The sequence below is a fragment of the Barbatula barbatula genome (assembly GCF_947034865.1).
Source record: "Barbatula barbatula genome assembly, chromosome: 4".
NCBI lineage: Eukaryota > Metazoa > Chordata > Actinopteri > Cypriniformes > Nemacheilidae > Barbatula > Barbatula barbatula.
Genome location: NC_136768.1, coordinates 27,758,247 through 27,778,264, shown reverse-complemented (window position 1 = coordinate 27,778,264; position 20,018 = coordinate 27,758,247). Strand labels below are relative to the sequence as shown.

At 39.2% G+C, this 20,018-nt stretch overlaps 2 protein-coding genes across 2 annotated transcripts in view; both read right to left on the bottom strand.

The window, feature by feature from the left end:
* Positions 1–18,350, bottom strand: part of LOC306893322 (C-type mannose receptor 2-like) — a 33,330-nt gene extending 14,980 nt beyond the window's left edge. Inside the window, exons 1-3 of the mRNA XM_079455102.1 lie at positions 18,271–18,350; positions 18,089–18,127; positions 10,328–10,681 (exon numbers count right to left, since the gene is read on the bottom strand). Coding sequence (XP_079311228.1) covers positions 10,328–10,681; positions 18,089–18,127; positions 18,271–18,277 — 400 coding nt within the window. The 5' untranslated portion in view covers positions 18,278–18,350. The remainder of the gene's footprint in view (positions 1–10,327; positions 10,682–18,088; positions 18,128–18,270) is intronic.
* LOC306893362 (histone H2B-like) overlaps positions 1–20,018 on the bottom strand; it is a 265,067-nt gene that overhangs the window by 178,805 nt on the left and 66,244 nt on the right. The gene's annotated exons all lie outside the window — the stretch shown is intronic.

The following is a 20,018-nucleotide window of genomic DNA, read 5'->3' as shown; positions in this document are numbered from 1 at the left end:
CTCCATCAGGGAACGGAGGTTACATACGTAACCGAGACGTTCTGTGTCTTAACTGTGATGTTTATTATTGTTTCTTATGATCGCGTGTTCTGTGTCTTAACTGTGATGATTATTATTGTTTCTTATGATCGCGTGTTCTGTGTCTTAACTGTGATGATTATTATTGTTTCTTATGATCGCGTGTTCTGTGTCTTAACTGTGATGTTTATTATTGTTTCTTATGATCTCGTGTTCTGTGTCTTAACTGTGATGATTATTATTGTTTCTTATGATCGCGTGTTCTGTGTCTTAACTGTGATGATTATTATTGTTTCTTATGATCGCGTGTTCTGTGTCTTAACTGTGATGATTATTAGTGTTTCTTATGATCGCGTGTTCTGTGTCTTAACTGTGATGATTATTATTGTTTCTTATGATCGCGTGTTCTGTGTCTTAACTGTGATGATTATTATTGTTTCTTATGATCGCGTGTTCTGTGTCTTAACTGTGATGATTATTATTGTTTCTTATGATCGCGTGTTCTGTGTCTTAACTGTGATGATTATTATTGTTTCTTATGATCGCGTGTTCTGTGTCTTAACTGTGATGATTATTATTGTTTCTTATGATCTCGTGTTCTGTGTCTTAACTGTGATGATTATTATTGTTTCTTATGATCGCGTGTTCTGTGTCTTAACTGTGATGATTATTATTGTTTCTTATGATCGTGTGTTCTGTGTCTTAACTGTGATGTTTATTATTGTTTCTTATGATCTCGTGTTCTGTGTCTTAACTGTGATGTTTATTATTGTTTCTTATGATCACGTGTTCTGTGTCTTAACTGTGATGATTATTATTGTTTCTTATGATCGCGTGTTCTGTGTCTTAACTGTGATGTTTATTATTGTTTCTTATGATCGTGTTCTGTGTCTTAACTGTGATGTTTATTATTGTTTCTTATGATCGCGTGTTCTGTGTCTTAACTGTGATGATTATTATTGTTTCTTATGATCGCGTGTTCTGTGTCTTAACTGTGATGATTATTATTGTTTCTTATGATCGCGTGTTCTGTGTCTTAACTGTGATGATTATTATTGTTTCTTATGATCGCGTGTTCTGTGTCTTAACTGTGATGTTTATTATTGTTTCTTATGATCGTGTTCTGTGTCTTAACTGTGATGTTTATTATTGTTTCTTATGATCGCGTGTTCTGTGTCTTAACTGTGATGAATATTATTGTTTCTTATGATCGCGTGTTCTGTGTCTTAACTGTGATGTTTATTATTGTTTCTTATGATCGCGTGTTCTGTGTCTTAACTGTGATGATTATTATTGTTGCTTATGATCGCGTGTTCTGTGTCTTAACTGTGATGATTATTATTGTTTCTTATGATCGCGTGTTCTGTGTCTTAACTGTGATGATTATTATTGTTTCTTATGATCGCGTGTTCTGTGTCTTAACTGTGATGTTTATTATTGTTTCTTATGATCGTGTTCTGTGTCTTAACTGTGATGTTTATTATTGTTTCTTATGATCGCGTGTTCTGTGTCTTAACTGTGATGATTATTATTGTTTCTTATGATCGCGTGTGTTCTGTGTCTTAACTGTGATGTTTATTATTGTTTCTTATGATCTCGTGTTCTGTGTCTTAACTGTGATGTTTATTATTGTTTCTTATGATCGTGTTCTGTGTCTTAACTGTGATGTTTATTATTGTTTCTTATGATCGCGTGTTCTGTGTCTTAACTGTGATGTTTATTATTGTTTCTTATGATCGCGTGTTCTGTGTCTTAACTGTGATGTTTATTATTGTTTCTTATGATCGCGTGTTCTGTGTCTTAACTGTGATGATTATTATTGTTTCTTATGATCGCGTGTTCTGTGTCTTAACTGTGATGTTTATTATTGTTTCTTATGATCGCGTGTTCTGTGTCTTAACTGTGATGATTATTATTGTTTCTTATGATCGTGTGTTCTGTGTCTTAACTGTGATGTTTATTATTGTTTCTTATGATCTCGTGTTCTGTGTCTTAACTGTGATGTTTATTATTGTTTCTTATGATCGTGTTCTGTGTCTTAACTGTGATGTTTATTATTGTTTCTTATGATCGCGTGTTCTGTGTCTTAACTGTGATGTTTATTATTGTTTCTTATGATCGCGTGTTCTGTGTCTTAACTGTGATGATTATTATTGTTTCTTATGATCGCGTGTTCTGTGTCTTAACTGTGATGTTTATTATTGTTTCTTATGATCGCGTGTGTTCTGTGTCTTAACTGTGATGATTATTATTGTTTCTTATGATCTCGTGTTCTGTGTCTTAACTGTGATGATTATTATTGTTTCTTATGATCGCGTGTTCTGTGTCTTAACTGTGATGATTATTATTGTTTCTTATGATCGCGTGTTCTGTGTCTTAACTGTGATGAATATTATTGTTTCTTATGATCGCGTGTTCTGTGTCTTAACTGTGATGAATATTATTGTTTCTTATGATCGCGTGTTCTGTGTCTTAACTGTGATGTTTATTATTGTTTCTTATGATCGCGTGTTCTGTGTCTTAACTGTGATGATTATTATTGTTTCTTATGATCGCGTGTTCTGTGTCTTAACTGTGATGTTTATTATTGTTTCTTATGATCGCGTGTGTTCTGTGTCTTAACTGTGATGATTATTATTGTTTCTTATGATCTCGTGTTCTGTGTCTTAACTGTGATGATTATTATTGTTTCTTATGATCGCGTGTTCTGTGTCTTAACTGTGATGATTATTATTGTTTCTTATGATCGTGTTCTGTGTCTTAACTGTGATGATTATTATTGTTTCTTATGATCGCGTGTTCTGTGTCTTAACTGTGATGTTTATTATTGTTTCTTATGATCGCGTGTTCTGTGTCTTAACTGTGATGTTTATTATTGTTTCTTATGATCGTGTGTTCTGTGTCTTAACTGTGATGTTTATTATTGTTTCTTATGATCGTGTTCTGTGTCTTAACTGTGATGTTTATTATTGTTTCTTATGATCGCGTGTGTTCTGTGTCTTAACTGTGATGATTATTATTGTTTCTTATGATCGCGTGTTCTGTGTCTTAACTGTGATGATTATTATTGTTTCTTATGATCGCGCGTGTTCTGTGTCTTAACTGTGATGATTATTATTGTTTCTTATGATCACATGTGTTCTGTGTCTTAACTGTGATGTTTATTATTGTTTCTTATGATCGCGTGTTCTGTGTCTTAACTGTGATGATTATTATTGTTTCTTATGATCGTGTGTTCTGTGTCTTAACTGTTATGATTATTATTGTTTCTTATGATCGCGTGTTCTGTGTCTTAACTGTGATGATTATTATTGTTTCTTATGATCGCGTGTTCTTTGTCTTAACTGTGATGATTATTATTGTTTCTTATGATCGCGTGTTCTGTGTCTTAACTGTGATGATTATTATTGTTTCTTATGATCGCGTGTTCTGTGTCTTAACTGTGATGTTTATTTATTATTGTTTCTTATGATCGCGTGTTCTGTGTCTTAACTGTGATGATTATTATTGTTTCTTATGATCGCGTGTTCTGTGTCTTAACTGTGATGTTTATTATTGTTTCTTATGATCGCGTGTTCTGTGTCTTAACTGTGATGATTATTATTGTTTCTTATGATCGCGTGTTCTGTGTCTTAACTGTGATGATTATTATTGTTTCTTATGATCGCGTGTTCTGTGTCTTAACTGTGATGTTTATTATTGTTTCTTATGATCTCGTGTTCTGTGTCTTAACTGTGATGTTTATTATTGTTTCTAATGATCGCGTGTTCTGTGTCTTAACTGTGATGATTATTATTGTTTCTTATGATCGCGTGTTCTGTGTCTTAACTGTGATGATTATTATTGTTTCTTATGATCGCGTGTTCTGTGTCTTAACTGTGATGTTTATTATTGTTTCTTATGATCTCGTGTGTTCTGTGTCTTAACTGTGATGATTATTATTGTTTCTTATGATCGCGTGTTCTGTGTCTTAACTGTGATGATTATTATTGTTTCTTATGATCGCGTGTTCTGTGTCTTAACTGTGATGATTATTATTGTTTCTTATGATCGCGTGTTCTGTGTCTTAACTGTGATGTTTATTATTGTTTCTTATGATCGCGTGTTCTGTGTCTTAACTGTGATGTTTATTATTGTTTCTTATGATCGCGTGTTCTGTGTCTTTACTGTGATGTTTATTATTGTTTCTTATGATCGCGTGTTCTGTGTCTTAACTGTGATGTTTATTATTGTTTCTTATGATCCTGTGTTCTGTGTCTTAACTGTGATGTTTATTATTGTTTCTTATGATCGCGTGTTCTGTGTCTTAACTGTGATGTTTATTATTGTTTCTTATGATCGCGTGTTCTGTGTCTTAACTGTGATGTTTATTATTGTTTCTTATGATCGCGTGTTCTGTGTCTTAACTGTGATGTTTATTATTGTTTCTTATGATCGCGTGTTCTGTGTCTTAACTGTGATGTTTATTATTGTTTCTTATGATCTCGTGTTCTGTGTCTTAACTGTGATGTTTATTATTGTTTCTTATGATCGCGTGTTCTGTGTCTTAACTGTGATGTTTATTATTGTTTCTTATGATCGCGTGTTCTGTGTCTTAACTGTGATGTTTATTATTGTTTCTTATGATCGCGTGTTCTGTGTCTTAACTGTGATGTTTATTATTGTTTCTTATGATCTCGTGTGTTCTGTGTCTTAACTGTGATGATTATTATTGTTTCTTATGATCGCGTGTTCTGTGTCTTAACTGTGATGTTTATTATTGTTTCTTATGATCTCGTGTGTTCTGTGTCTTAACTGTGATGTTTATTATTGTTTCTTATGATCTCGTGTTCTGTCTCTTAACTGTGATGATTATTATTGTTTCTTATGATCGCGTGTTCTGTGTCTTAACTGTGATGTTTATTATTGTTTCTCATGATCGTGTTCTGTGTCTTAACTGTGATGTTTATTATTGTTTCTTATGATGGCGTGTTCTGTGTCTTAACTGTGATGTTTATTATTGTTTCATATGATCGTGTGTTCTGTGTCTTAACTGTGATGTTTATTATTGTTTCTTATGATCGTGTGTTCTGTGTCTTAACTGTGATGTTTATTATTGTTTCTTATGATCGAGTGTTCTGTGTCTTAACTGTGATGATTATTATTGTTTCATATGATCGTGTGTTCTGTGTCTTAACTGTGATGATTATTATTGTTTCTTATGATCGTGTGTTCTGTGTCTTAACTGTGATGTTTATTATTGTTTCATATGATCGCGTGTTCTGTGTCTTAACTGTGATGTTTATTATTGTTTCTTATGATCGAGTGTTCTGTGTCTTAACTGTGATGTTTATTATTGTTTCTTATGATCTCGTGTTCTGTGTCTTAACTGTGATGATTATTATTGTTTCTTATGATCTCGTGTTCTGTGTCTTAACTGTGATGTTTATTATTGTTTCTTATGATCTCGTGTTCTGTGTCTTAACTGTGATGATTATTATTGTTTCTTATGATCGCGTGTTCTGTGTCTTAACTGTGATGTTTATTATTGTTTCATATGATCGCGTGTTCTGTATCTTAACTGTGATGTTTATTATTGTTTCTTATGATCGAGTGTTCTGTGTCTTAACTGTGATGTTTATTATTGTTTCTTATGATCTCGTGTTCTGTGTCTTAACTGTGATGATTATTATTGTTTCTTATGATCGCGTGTTCTGTGTCTTAACTGTGATGATTATTATTGTTTCTTATGATCGCGTGTTCTGTGTCTTAACTGTGATGATTATTATTGTTTCTTATGATCTCGTGTTCTGTGTCTTAACTGTGATGTTTATTATTGTTTCTTATGATCTCGTGTTCTGTGTCTTAACTGTGATGATTATTATTGTTTCTTATGATCGCGTGTTCTGTGTCTTAACTGTGATGATTATTATTGTTTCTTATGATCTCGTGTTCTGTGTCTTAACTGTGATGTTTATTATTGTTTCTTATGATCGTGTGTTCTGTGTCTTAACTGTGATGTTTATTATTGTTTCATATGATCGCGTGTTCTGTATCTTAACTGTGATGTTTATTATTGTTTCTTATGATCTCGTGTTCTGTGTCTTAACTGTGATGTTTATTATTGTTTCTTATGATCTCGTGTTCTGTGTCTTAACTGTGATGATTATTATTGTTTCTTATGATCGCGTGTTCTGTGTCTTAACTGTGATGTTTATTATTGTTTCTTATGATCGCGTGTTCTGTGTCTTAACTGTGATGATTATTATTGTTTCTTATGATCTCGTGTTCTGTGTCTTAACTGTGATGTTTATTATTGTTTCTTATGATCTCGTGTTCTGTGTCTTAACTGTGATGATTATTATTGTTTCTTATGATCGCGTGTTCTGTGTCTTAACTGTGATGTTTATTATTGTTTCTTATGATCGCGTGTTCTGTGTCTTAACTGTGATGTTTATTATTGTTTCTTATGATCTCGTGTTCTGTGTCTTAACTGTGATGATTATTATTGTTTCTTATGATCGCGTGTTCTGTGTCTTAACTGTGATGATTATTATTGTTTCTTATGATCGCGTGTTCTGTGTCTTAACTGTGATGTTTATTATTGTTTCTTATGATCTCGTGTTCTGTGTCTTAACTGTGATGTTTATTATTGTTTCTTATGATCGTGTTCTGTGTCTTAACTGTGATGATTATTATTGTTTCTTATGATCGCGTGTTCTGTGTCTTAACTGTGATGATTATTATTGTTTCTTATGATCGCGTGTTCTGTGTCTTAACTGTGATGTTTATTATTGTTTCTTATGATCTCGTGTTCTGTGTCTTAACTGTGATGATTATTATTGTTTCTTATGATCGCGTGTTCTGTGTCTTAACTGTGATGTTTATTATTGTTTCTTATGATCGCGTGTTCTGTGTCTTAACTGTGATGATTATTATTGTTTCTTATGATCGCGTGTTCTGTGTCTTAACTGTGATGTTTATTATTGTTTCTTATGATCGCGTGTTCTGTGTCTTAACTGTGATGATTATTATTGTTTCTTATGATCGCGTGTTCTGTGTCTTAACTGTGATGATTATTATTGTTTCTTATGATCTCGTGTTCTGTGTCTTAACTGTGATGATTATTATTGTTTCTTATGATCGTGTGTTCTGTGTCTTAACTGTGATGTTTATTATTGTTTCTTATGATCTCGTGTTCTGTGTCTTAACTGTGATGTTTATTATTGTTTCTTATGATCGTGTTCTGTGTCTTAACTGTGATGTTTATTATTGTTTCTTATGATCGCGTGTTTTGTGTCTTAACTGTGATGATTATTATTGTTTCTTATGATCGCGTGTTCTGTGTCTTAACTGTGATGTTTATTATTGTTTCTTATGATCGTGTTCTGTGTCTTAACTGTGATGTTTATTATTGTTTCTTATGATCGTGTTCTGTGTCTTAACTGTGATGTTTATTATTGTTTCTTATGATCGCGTGTTCTGTGTCTTAACTGTGATGATTATTATTGTTTCTTATGATCGCGTGTTCTGTGTCTTAACTGTGATGATTATTATTGTTTCTTATGATCTCGTGTGTTCTGTGTCTTAACTGTGATGATTATTATTGTTTCTTATGATCTCGTGTGTTCTGTGTCTTAACTGTGATGATTATTATTGTTTCTTATGATCGCGTGTTCTGTGTCTTAACTGTGATGATTATTATTGTTTCTTATGATCTCGTGTGTTCTGTGTCTTAACTGTGATGATTATTATTGTTTCTTATGATCGTGTGTTCTGTGTCTTAACTGTGATGATTATTATTGTTTCTTATGATCGCGTGTTCTGTGTTCTGTGATGTTTATTATTGTTTCTTATGATCGCGTGTTCTGTGTCTTAACTGTGATGATTATTATTGTTTCTTATGATCTCGTGTTCTTTGTCTTAACTGTGATGATTATTATTGTTTCATATGATCGCGTGTTTTGTGTCTTAACTGTGATGATTATTATTGTTTCTTATGATCGCGTGTTCTGTGTCTTAACTGTGATGATTATTATTGTTTCTTATGATCTCGTGTTCTTTGTCTTAACTGTGATGATTATTATTGTTTCTTATGATCTCGTGTTCTGTGTCTTAACTGTGATGTTTATTATTGTTTCTTATGATCTCGTGTTCTGTGTCTTAACTGTGATGATTATTATTGTTTCTTATGATCTCGTGTTCTGTGTCTTAACTGTGATGTTTATTATTGTTTCTTATGATCTCGTGTTCTGTGTCTTAACTGTGATGATTATTATTGTTTCTTATGATCGCGTGTTCTGTGTCTTAACTGTGATGATTATTATTGTTTCTTATGATCTCGTGTTCTGTGTCTTAACTGTGATGTTTATTATTGTTTCTTATGATCGTGTGTTCTGTGTCTTAACTGTGATGTTTATTATTGTTTCATATGATCGCGTGTTCTGTATCTTAACTGTGATGTTTATTATTGTTTCTTATGATCTCGTGTTCTGTGTCTTAACTGTGATGTTTATTATTGTTTCTTATGATCTCGTGTTCTGTGTCTTAACTGTGATGATTATTATTGTTTCTTATGATCGCGTGTTCTGTGTCTTAACTGTGATGTTTATTATTGTTTCTTATGATCGCGTGTTCTGTGTCTTAACTGTGATGATTATTATTGTTTCTTATGATCTCGTGTTCTGTGTCTTAACTGTGATGTTTATTATTGTTTCTTATGATCTCGTGTTCTGTGTCTTAACTGTGATGATTATTATTGTTTCTTATGATCGCGTGTTCTGTGTCTTAACTGTGATGTTTATTATTGTTTCTTATGATCGCGTGTTCTGTGTCTTAACTGTGATGTTTATTATTGTTTCTTATGATCTCGTGTTCTGTGTCTTAACTGTGATGATTATTATTGTTTCTTATGATCGCGTGTTCTGTGTCTTAACTGTGATGATTATTATTGTTTCTTATGATCGCGTGTTCTGTGTCTTAACTGTGATGTTTATTATTGTTTCTTATGATCTCGTGTTCTTTGTCTTAACTGTGATGATTATTATTGTTTCTTATGATCGCGTGTTCTGTGTCTTAACTGTGATGATTATTATTGTTTCTTATGATCTCGTGTTCTTTGTCTTAACTGTGATGATTATTATTGTTTCATATGATCGCGTGTTTTGTGTCTTAACTGTGATGATTATTATTGTTTCTTATGATCGCGTGTTCTGTGTCTTAACTGTGATGATTATTATTGTTTCTTATGATCGCGTGTTCTGTGTCTTAACTGTGATGATTATTATTGTTTCTTATGATCGCGTGTTCTGTGTCTTAACTGTGATGATTATTATTGTTTCTTATGATCGTGTGTTCTGTGTCTTAACTGTGATGATTATTATTGTTTCTTATGATCGCGTGTTCTGTGTTCTGTGATGTTTATTATTGTTTCTTATGATCGCGTGTTCTGTGTCTTAACTGTGATGATTATTATTGTTTCTTATGATCTCGTGTTCTTTGTCTTAACTGTGATGATTATTATTGTTTCATATGATCGCGTGTTTTGTGTCTTAACTGTGATGATTATTATTGTTTCTTATGATCGCGTGTTCTGTGTCTTAACTGTGATGTTTATTATTGTTTCTTATGATCGCGTGTTCTGTGTCTTAACTGTGATGATTATTATTGTTTCTTATGATCGCGTGTTCTGTGTCTTAACTGTGATGATTATTATTGTTTCTTATGATCGCGTGTTCTGTGTCTTAACTGTGATGATTATTATTGTTTCTTATGATCGTGTGTTCTGTGTCTTAACTGTGATGATTATTATTGTTTCTTATGATCGCGTGTTCTGTGTTCTGTGATGTTTATTATTGTTTCTTATGATCGCGTGTTCTGTGTCTTAACTGTGATGATTATTATTGTTTCTTATGATCTCGTGTTCTTTGTCTTAACTGTGATGTTTATTATTGTTTCTTATGATCGTGTGTTCTGTGTCTTAACTGTGATGTTTATTATTGTTTCTTATGATCGTGTGTTCTGTGTCTTAACTGTGATGATTATTATTGTTTCTTATGATCGCGTGTTCTGTGTCTTAACTGTGATGATTATTATTGTTTCATATGATCGCGTGTTTTGTGTCTTAACTGTGATGATTATTATTGTTTCTTATGATCGCGTGTTCTGTGTCTTAACTGTGATGTTTATTATTGTTTCTTATGATCGCGTGTTCTGTGTCTTAACTGTGATGATTATTATTGTTTCTTATGATCGCGTGTTCTGTGTCTTAACTGTGATGTTTATTATTGTTTCTTATGATCATATTTTGTGAAGGTTTGTTGTCACTCACCATTGTAGCAGATGACCTGTGACCTCTCATCACAGTCCTGCTGACGCCACGTTCCATTTCTCATAACAGCACAATTATTTGTGTCAGTCGATCGTTCAGTTTCCCAGTTCAGATATTTCACAGGATCACCCAGAGACCACTTCCATTTATTAACATATGTTCTCTTCAGTCCAATCCAGACATTCACCTCTCTGTTATTCACAGTCTTCATCAGCTCGTTCATGTCATTGATGTTGTTGACTGTGGCCAGATCTGTGTAGTTCTCTCTGCAGTATCTCTGAGCTTCAGTCCAGTTCTTATTCATGTTTATATAGTGATAGCGGCGCTGAATGCATTCAGATATTGAACAGAGAGCTGAAAGAGAGAGTTTAGATTCAAACACATTCACTCAGATCTGGATCTAAGCAGGAGTGAGCTGACACCACACGATCATCATTTACTGACGTTTGTATTGAAGAAGCAGATTCTGACAGATTTGAGTCTGTTAGTGTCTCACAGAGATTAGCGCTCGAGTCGGCGACTCAGAATCAAATCACATTTAAAACACGTCAGATTTGAGCCATAAAAACACTTGAGAAAACAAGAAAAACAAAACAATCTCATGCTGTCAGATTCTGAGCCGCTCAATGATGGATTATTGACACAATTTACATTTGTTTGAGTTTGTAATATATTCTGTGCTGTTTGATTTCTATCTGTAATCTATTCTCATCTATTTTCATCTATATTCCTCCATCAGCAATAGAAACTCACAAACCTCAATCCTGGTGACATTGTTTGTTAAATGTTAAATTGTTTGTCCAGTTTTTAGTAACACATTTGACTAAAACAGATTGAAGTTATTAAAGATCTTTTGTTGAGAGATCAGTTGAATACCAGATTTCTTACAGTGTGACTCAATTTGAGTCTTTAATCTCTAACAGCTTCTGTCTCTCAGAACAAATTGTGTTTTATTTTATTTCCTAATCGTGTCCCATCGCTCTAATAAACAATGAGTTATTTCAATCTAGTCCATAATGAACAAACCCTACAGTTGGGTTATAAAATAGCCTGTTGGTGTCATGGCAGACAAGGACAGACTCAAATGCGGGGGAAATCACAATGGTTTATTTCCAGAAAAACAACCACAGGCCGTTCCTCGGTGGGAGGAAATAAACAATAAATAGATCCGCAGCCTCTGAGGCGGACGATACAGCGAGTGGGCGGTGTCGCTTCGGATCTGTGGTTCGGTGGTCAGAGTGGAGTAGCGAGAGCGGTCCTGGGCGCCAGCAGAGAACTAAGGGAGAGATTGGCAGGGCAGCAGAGACTACAGGTGAGTAACACAGCGAGGAAATGCAGGCGGAAAAACTGTGACAAGACTAAGGCTCTATAAGAATCTATTACAGCTATTAGATAGGCTAGTCGCGATAGACCTATGGCAGTCTGAGCTGGCAAATAACATGCAACGGTCAGACAAAGGACAAGAGACACAGGAGGGTAATAAAGGTAAAAAACGACTGAGTATTAATGGCGAGCCGGTGTGAAACAATCTAGGGGAAAATTAAGCCAAGGGGCAAATAGCCGACAGGTGCGCAAGTGACAACTAAGTGAATTACCAGTGAGAGGGAAACCCTAACAGGGAAACACAAGGGAGGGGCGAGTGACGTAGACACTGAGCACGTGACCTGCCGTCACACAACAGCAAGCACATGCTCAACAAAACACCGCTCCCGTGCCAGACAGCCACCAGAAAAGACAGAAGCCACAACAGTACCCCCCCATGGCGCTTAGGGAGGGGGCTTACCCCGTCTCCGGTGGAAGTCCACGACCAAGGATCGATCCAGCACGTCACGAGCCGGAACCCAAGACCTCTCCTCTGCACCATAACCCTCCCAGTCCACGAGATCCTGAAACCCCCTGCCACGGTGACGGACATCCAACAGCCTCCTTACAGTGTATGCCGGAACACCATCCACAAGACGTGGGGGTGGGGGAACGGGATGAGAACTGGCCGGGTTGAGGTGAGACGTGACCACAGGTTTTTACCCTTTACCCTGGATACATGGAAAACAGGGTGGACTCGACCAAGAGTAGGAGGAAGCTTGAGCCTTACCGCCACCGGATTGACGACCTTGGAAATACGGAATGGTCCAATGAACTTGAGGGCCAGCTTACGAGTTGGCCCCCTGAGAGGAAGGTCCTTGGTGGACAACCATACTCGTTGACCACATACATAGGCGGGAGGAGAAATCCGATGACGGTCGGCCGCTGCTTTGGTCCTCTGGGAAGTCCGGGCCAAGACTTCTATGGCCCTCGTCCAGGTGCGACGGCAACGCCGGACGAACGCCAGAGCAGAGGGGACCACAGCGTCGAGTTCCTGGGTGGGAAAAAGAGGAGGTTGAAAGCCAAGAGAGCACTCAAATGGAGACATACCTGAGGAAGAGGAGGGGAGGGAGTTGTGGGCATATTCTACCCACGAGAGCTGTTGGCTCCAGGAGTTGGGGTTGTTGGATGTCAGACAGCGGAGTCTCCGACCGAGATCCTGATTGGCTCGCTCACACTGTCCATTGGTCTGGGGATGAAAACCCGAAGACAGACTCGCAGAGGCCCCGATCTGTCTACAGAATTCTCTCCAAAACCGAGAAAGCAAACTGAGGACCCCTATCGGACCCGACATCAACCGGCAGGCCATGAAGTCGGAAGACGTGATCCACCAACAGTTGAGACATCTCCCGGGCGGAGGGGAGCCTGGGGAGGGGAATAAAATGAGCCGCCTTGGAGAAACGGTCCACCACCGTGAGAATTACGGTGTTCCCCTTGGAGGAGGGAAGGCCAGTGACAAAATCCAGGGCGATGTGAGACCAAAGACGGGAGGGGATGGGTCGAAGAAGACCAGTGGGAGGACGGTGAGATGTCTTGCACTGAGCGCAGACTGGGCAAGCCAACACGAACTGTCTGACATCCGTGGAGACCGAAGGCCAACAAAACTGCTGACTTACGGACGCCAGAGTTCCCTGGACTCCTGGATGGCCGACCAGCTTGGAGGAATGACACCACTGGAGAACATACGAGCGCATCGGAACCGGGACAAATAGCCTGCCCGCTGGGCACCTCTCTGGCACTTGCACCCCACGGCCGGCCTCCGCCACTCGCCGCTCGATGTCCCAGGTGAGAGCCCCAACGACCATCCCCCTAGGGAGAATGGTATCGATGGAAGGCTCCCCCCCAGGGGCCTTGAACAGGCGAGAGAGAGCATCAGGCTTGACATTCTTCGAGCCGGGCCGGTACGACAGGGTGAAGTTAAAACTGCCAAAGAAAAGTGCCCAACGAGCCTGGCGCGAGTTCACCCTCCTGGCTGAACGGACATATTCCAGATTCTTATGGTCCGTCCAGACCAAGAAGGGTTGGGTCGAACCCTCCAGCCAGTGCCGCCACTCCCCCAAAGCAAGACGAACCGCCAGCAGCTCCCGATTGCCGATATCATAATTTCGTTCTGCAGGGCTGAGGCGGTGAGAGAAAAAGGCACAGGGATGCACTTTCTCATCATGACTTGTACGCTGGGACAAAACTGCGCCAATCCCGACATCGGACGCATCGACATCAACAATGAATTGCCGCTCAGGATCTGGAAGACAGAGTACAGGTGCAGAGATAAATCGAGACTTAAGTTTATCAAAGGCTACCTGTGCACGAGAGTTCCAAGAGAACGGGACCTTAGAGGAGGTCAATGCTGTGAGTGGTGCGGCCACCTGACCGAACCCCCGGATGAAACGCCTGTAAAAATTGGCGAACCCCAGGAATCGCTGTAATGCCTTGCGAGAGTCGGGAATGGGCCAATCTGCGACAGCTTTGATCTTATTGCAGTCAGGTTCAATGCCTCGGGGGGAGATGACATGACCAAGGAACGAAATAGTATCGGAGTGGAAGTCACACTTCTCCGCCTTGACGAAAAGTTGATTCTCTAGAAGCCGCTGGAAAACCTCTCTAACATGTTGGGTGTGTTCCTGGAGAGAAGGAGAAAAGATTAGAATATCATCCAGGTAAACGAAGACAAAGCGATTAATCATGTCATTGATGAGGCCCGGAAGACAGCAGGAGCATTGGTCAGTCCAAACGGAAGTACCAAATACTCGTAATGTCCCGATGGTGTATTAAACGCTGTCTTCCATTCATCCCCCTCGCGAATACGAACCAGATGATAGGCGTTGCATAGGTCTTGTTTTGTAAAGACCTGAGCTCCCTGCAAAAGCTCGAAGGCTGACGACATGAGCGGTAAGGGGTACTTGTTTTTTACCGTAATGTCATTCAGACCTCGGTAATCAATACAAGGACGCAGGGAGCTGTCCTTCTTCTGCACGAAGAAAAAACCTGCACCGGCCGGCGAGGAGGAGCGGCAAATGAGTCCAGAATTCAACGACTCGCGAATGTACTTGTCCATCGCCTCCCTCTCAGGACCAGACAGGGAATAAAGGCGACTCTTGGGCGGAGAAGTGCCTGGGAGAAGATCGATGGCGCAGTCGTAGGAACGGTGGGGAGGCAGGGAGGAAGCCCGAGACTTGCTGAAGACGGACCGCAGGTCGTGGTATTCCTCCGGGACCCCTGTCAAATCTGCATCAATGCTAGCCCAGAGTGCGTGGCGTGGCCAAAAGACAGGTGGAACGGCAGCAGAGTGCGGGAGACAGGAGAGGATGTAGAGATGGCGCCCACCCGGACTCTCCGCTTTACGGATGGGCGTTCGCTTTTACAGGACAGTGTGCCACTGCGTGATCTGCCCTCCAGCAGTAGTAACATTGACCATTCAGCAGGCGTTGCTGCTTCTGGGCGGGAGAGAGACGTGAGCGCCCAAGCTGCATCGGCTCTGCCTCCGGCGGCGAGACATGGGACGGACCGGAAAAACCCTCCCCTAGACCGGCATCCCGAAACCGTCCGGACGGTGGGGAAGGACGACGTCGACGCCGAGCATGGACCCGGCTCTCAATGCGAAAGCACAGATTGATGAGTTCCTCCAGATCACGTGGAGGGTCTTGTGCGGCGATCTCGTCTGCGATGCTGGGAAAAAGAAGCGCCTCCGCATTCCAATCACATGCTGCGGCTAAAGTCTTAAACCTGATCGCATAGTCCGTGATCGTTCCTCTTCCCTGAACCACTCGGGAAAGCTGCGCGGACGCCTCGTCTCCCTGCACAGATCTGTCAAACAGACTGGTCATCTCCACTTCGGAAGTCCTGGAACGAACGACAACACAGGGCCTGAGCCTCCCAGACAGCCACTCCCCACTTGCGCGCTCGCCCCGTCAGTAGAGTCAAAATGAACGCTATTCTCCTCTCCTCCGTGGCATAGCGGCGCGGCTGCAGCGCGAAAACCAGAGCGCACTGTGACAAAAAAGCCCGGCACGAGTTGGGATCCCCATCGTAGAGCGGAGGACTATTGGCGAACAGCTCTGGTTCGCTCGGGGACCCGCGAGCGGCAGAAAGGAGAGACTCCCCCGGCTGAACGGACCCACGGAGAAGCTCGGAAACTTGATGGCGTAGCGCCGCAACTTGTCCCTGCAGAGAGTCTACCTCCTGGGCAGCAGCGGAGAGGCGGGACGCCTGCTGTCCTAGCATGATGCCCTGCTGCTGAAGAGCGGCTCTCAAGGGATCCGACCCCGCTGAGTCGAGAAGTTGGTCTGACCGTTCTGTCATGGCAGACAAGGACAGACTCAAATGCTGGGTAAATCACAATCGTTTATTTCCAGAAAAACAACCACAGGCCGTTCCTCGGCGGGAGGAAATAAACAATAAATAGATCCGCAGCCTCTGAGGCGGACGATACAGCGAGTGGGCGGTGTCGCTTCGGATCTGTGGTTCGGTGGTCAGAGTGGAGTAGCGAGAGCGGTCCTGGGCGCCAGCGGAGAACTAAGGGAGAGATTGGCAGGGCAGCAGAGACTACAGGTGAGTAGCACAGCGAGGAAATGCATGCATCTGAGCTGGCAAATAACATGCAACGGTCAGACAAAGGACAAGAGACACAGGAGGGTAATAAAGGGAAAAAACAACTGAGTATTAATGGCGAGCCGGTGTGAAACAATCTAGGGGAAAATTAAGCCAAGGGGCAAATAGCCGGCAGGTGCGCAAGTGACAACTAAGTGAATCACCAGTGAGAGGGAAACCCTAACAGGGAAACACAAGGGAGGGGCGAGTGACGTAGACACTGAGCACGTGACCTGCCGTCACACAACAGCAAGCACATGCTCAACAAAACACTGCTCCCGTGCCAGACAGCTACCAGAAAAGACAGAAGCCACAACAGTTGGGTTGTTTTAACTCATTGTCTGGTCAAATAGAAACATTTTCTAGGTTCATTTAACCCAGCAGTTGGTTTATCCATTTCTGATCCAATGGCTTGAAATAACCCTTCATTCTTTCCAGTGATATTTCTTTATGTGGTGCGGTAGATCAGACCCTATTCATAGAATTCAATGAAGTATATTTGTATTGACAGAAAGAGATGTTCTGAAGAAGCTTGATTTCTCTGGTAAGAGTCAAATAGTAAAACTCCTGGTTGAAATCATATATTTCTTCATGATTGTTGTAAATCAAGACTCTTCAACTCCTGCAGAGTTTAGCGGATCAAACTCATGGAGAAGATATTTGGAAGAATGTTAATAAATGAGATCTAAGTAAAATGAGTTCACTGTGTGTTGTGTACAATGAGACTAAAGGCACCTTAAGAAGAAATGTGCTATTCACTAAACCCATAATGTTTGATTGAAGAAACATTATATATGTTCATATTAAACATTTATGCAGAAACAGATTTTGTGTGGAAATAAATCATAAGTTCATTGTGTTTATAAATCTTATAAATGTCTGAGGTGGGTTCACAGTATTGATAGAAATACTTTAGATTTAATAATATGGCTTTAATAATGCTTAAGAAAATACTTTAACTAACTAATCACCATCAGCAAAGTTTGTAGTATTTTTTGTTTATTTCTATGAATAAATAATGTTTGTTCAGTAAATATAGTGTGATTAAAATATGTTAATATCACAATATATAATAAAACAGAAAACATTTCTAAAGTATTAAAGATCTCATAATATATTAATATAGATTTACAGTCGTAACAATAAATGATATTATCTGATGAACATAATATTTGAGATATATAATGGTTTCATGATAAATATGGGGATTATCTGTGGAAATGAATATGATGTTTATCATCTGAATCTAACATGTCAAGTCAACACATGGACACGTCAGCTGTTTACTGTCATGTTTAGCATTAACCTCAGTGTATTTCATAGCATTACATCATTATTTAGAAATCATCGTCATCATATGATGTCACTGGATCCCAGTTCATTTTTCCACAACAAATGTATTTCAATAAACATGAATCGCCAATGAAAACCAAACATTTAAACACTGATCACAATAACGGAGGTTTTTCTACATTAATAGCGAGTGAAACAGTGATATTGATTTAATGCCATTAACATTGACAAATCAACCATTTTAACATTGATTCAATGGTCACTTGCTATCTGGACAAATAAACATTCTGCATTCAGACCATTCAACTCAACAATCTCACTCAATTCATTTACTTCCATCTGAAAACTGAAAAACCATTGAAACTAGTTTGAACTCTCTACAGACGTCCCCCAATATCAGACGTTCAGAAGATTCATAAATAGACGTAGTTAACAGACGTAGATAGAAACAGACAGAAAACTCTGCTGTCAATTCTTCAGACATTTAAATCAAATATAAAACCAGAAACACAAACTCACCGATGACAAGAAGACTGAAATATACAATCTGAGCCATTTCTGAGGAAGAAACACATTGAAAAGCTCAAATGTTAAACTTCTGTTTGTTCACAATCTTAGTTTCATTAAACGTTTTTTTCAGATAAATTGACTAAAACAGAGTCGTATGAAAAGAATGATATTAATATGAATGAGAATCTTACTTTTCATCTCTTGTGTGTTTCTCTGGTGAATCTGCTGCTGTTTGTCTCTCTGTGTGTTTCTATGTCTTTATATCACATCTGATCTTCAGCGCCTCACATCATTTGTTTATTTCTCTGGAAAGACTTATTTTCATATTTGACATCCTTTATCATTTGTATAATTGTTCACCTGTTGTCTGTTATGTAATGTTATGTAACACAAATGAGAAGAAACAAGATGTGCGTTCTCTTATTTGCATGTGTGATGTGTGTTAGCCAGTGAAAATATTAAGAGACACAGCAGATGTTGATTTGGTGTATTAATATATATATTTAAAACAACAAACGTATAGATTTCAGGCATGACTATAAAAACAGGTCTGGTAGACTCTTGTACAGTCAGCGGGTTGTTCAGCCGTTCCCTTTTGAGAGAACTCCACGCTGCATGGATGATCACACTATGGGGGACGCCTCTGCGCTGGGGGTCTTGTGCTTCCGGGGGGATTTGGAAGCCTGTGGTGCGACTTCCCCCGTCCTGACTTGAGGTCATATTTGAGGAAGAAGGTCACACTGATGACGGCCCTGCGTGAGAAAACAGATGTGTGGCGTGAGAGCGTGACAACACAGTCAAATGAGCGAGTCTTACGCCCAATGAGTGACAGCCCTGAAAACATTAAAGTAAATATTGACGTCAACATTTGATGTTATCTCTTCTCATTTGTGTTTTCTGTTTCTGGGTCGGAACAATGACGTTCAGAGAAGCAGAAAGAGATGATTCTCATATGATGAGGCTCTCAGATAGTGTCCACAGACTCACTTATTCCTCTTTATTCCATCCGTCCATTATTATTATATTAATAGAAGTGTGAGTTTGCATTATTTATTATGACAATAAATATATTTTAAAAAGTCTCACTGTGAAAACATTTAATGTTTACCAGGTATTTCTATACCAAACATTAAATCCTCCTCAGACCTTCACTACGACATATATGTGGCTTTAAAGTGTTTATGGGATGTGGTTTGACTATCTGAAATGCAAATAGTTAAATTCCTTTTTTTATAACAGACTACTTGATTTAAGTTCCTCTTGGGGTTTGAGGCTGAGCCAACTCTGAGCCTGGATGAATGTTACCTGAAAGCAGTAGCAAAGGCACAAACCACTTTCTCTTCGCCACGCCACACTTGCAAATGGATGTAGGATAATGGGTCAGTTTTCAGTTTCCTCTGACCTAAAGGCTGAACAACCTTTGTGGTGAATCTCGCATTCAAATGGACCACCAGGAGGCAAACTCAAAGCCTCTTACCAACACAACCAAATCACCGGACCATTTCGCACTGCTCCCAGCACACAAAGCCAATAGACACGGTTCAAGTGCTCTCGTTCAAGTACTCTCGTTCATCAGCAGAAGGCCCACCGACCAACGACATCCTCCATACCATGGAGCAAACTAGGCATGTCGGTATCAAAGCCCACATTTTTACAACTTGGGAGGGTTTCCAGTTATTCATATAAACCCAAAAATAACACGTGGCATAAACACACCTCTAACAATTTTGGTAAACTTAAATGACTTAAAAGAAATCTAGTTTTTTTACTGTGAAATACCGTGGAATACCGTGAAATATGTCACCTTGAATTCACACCACATGTCTTTATTAGTGTTATCACAGTATGAGTGTTCTATAAGTTCCCAATTTGAGCACACGGGGAGGGTGTTGTGACGTTACACTTTTAGCTTTCTGTGGCCTGACATTGTGACATCATG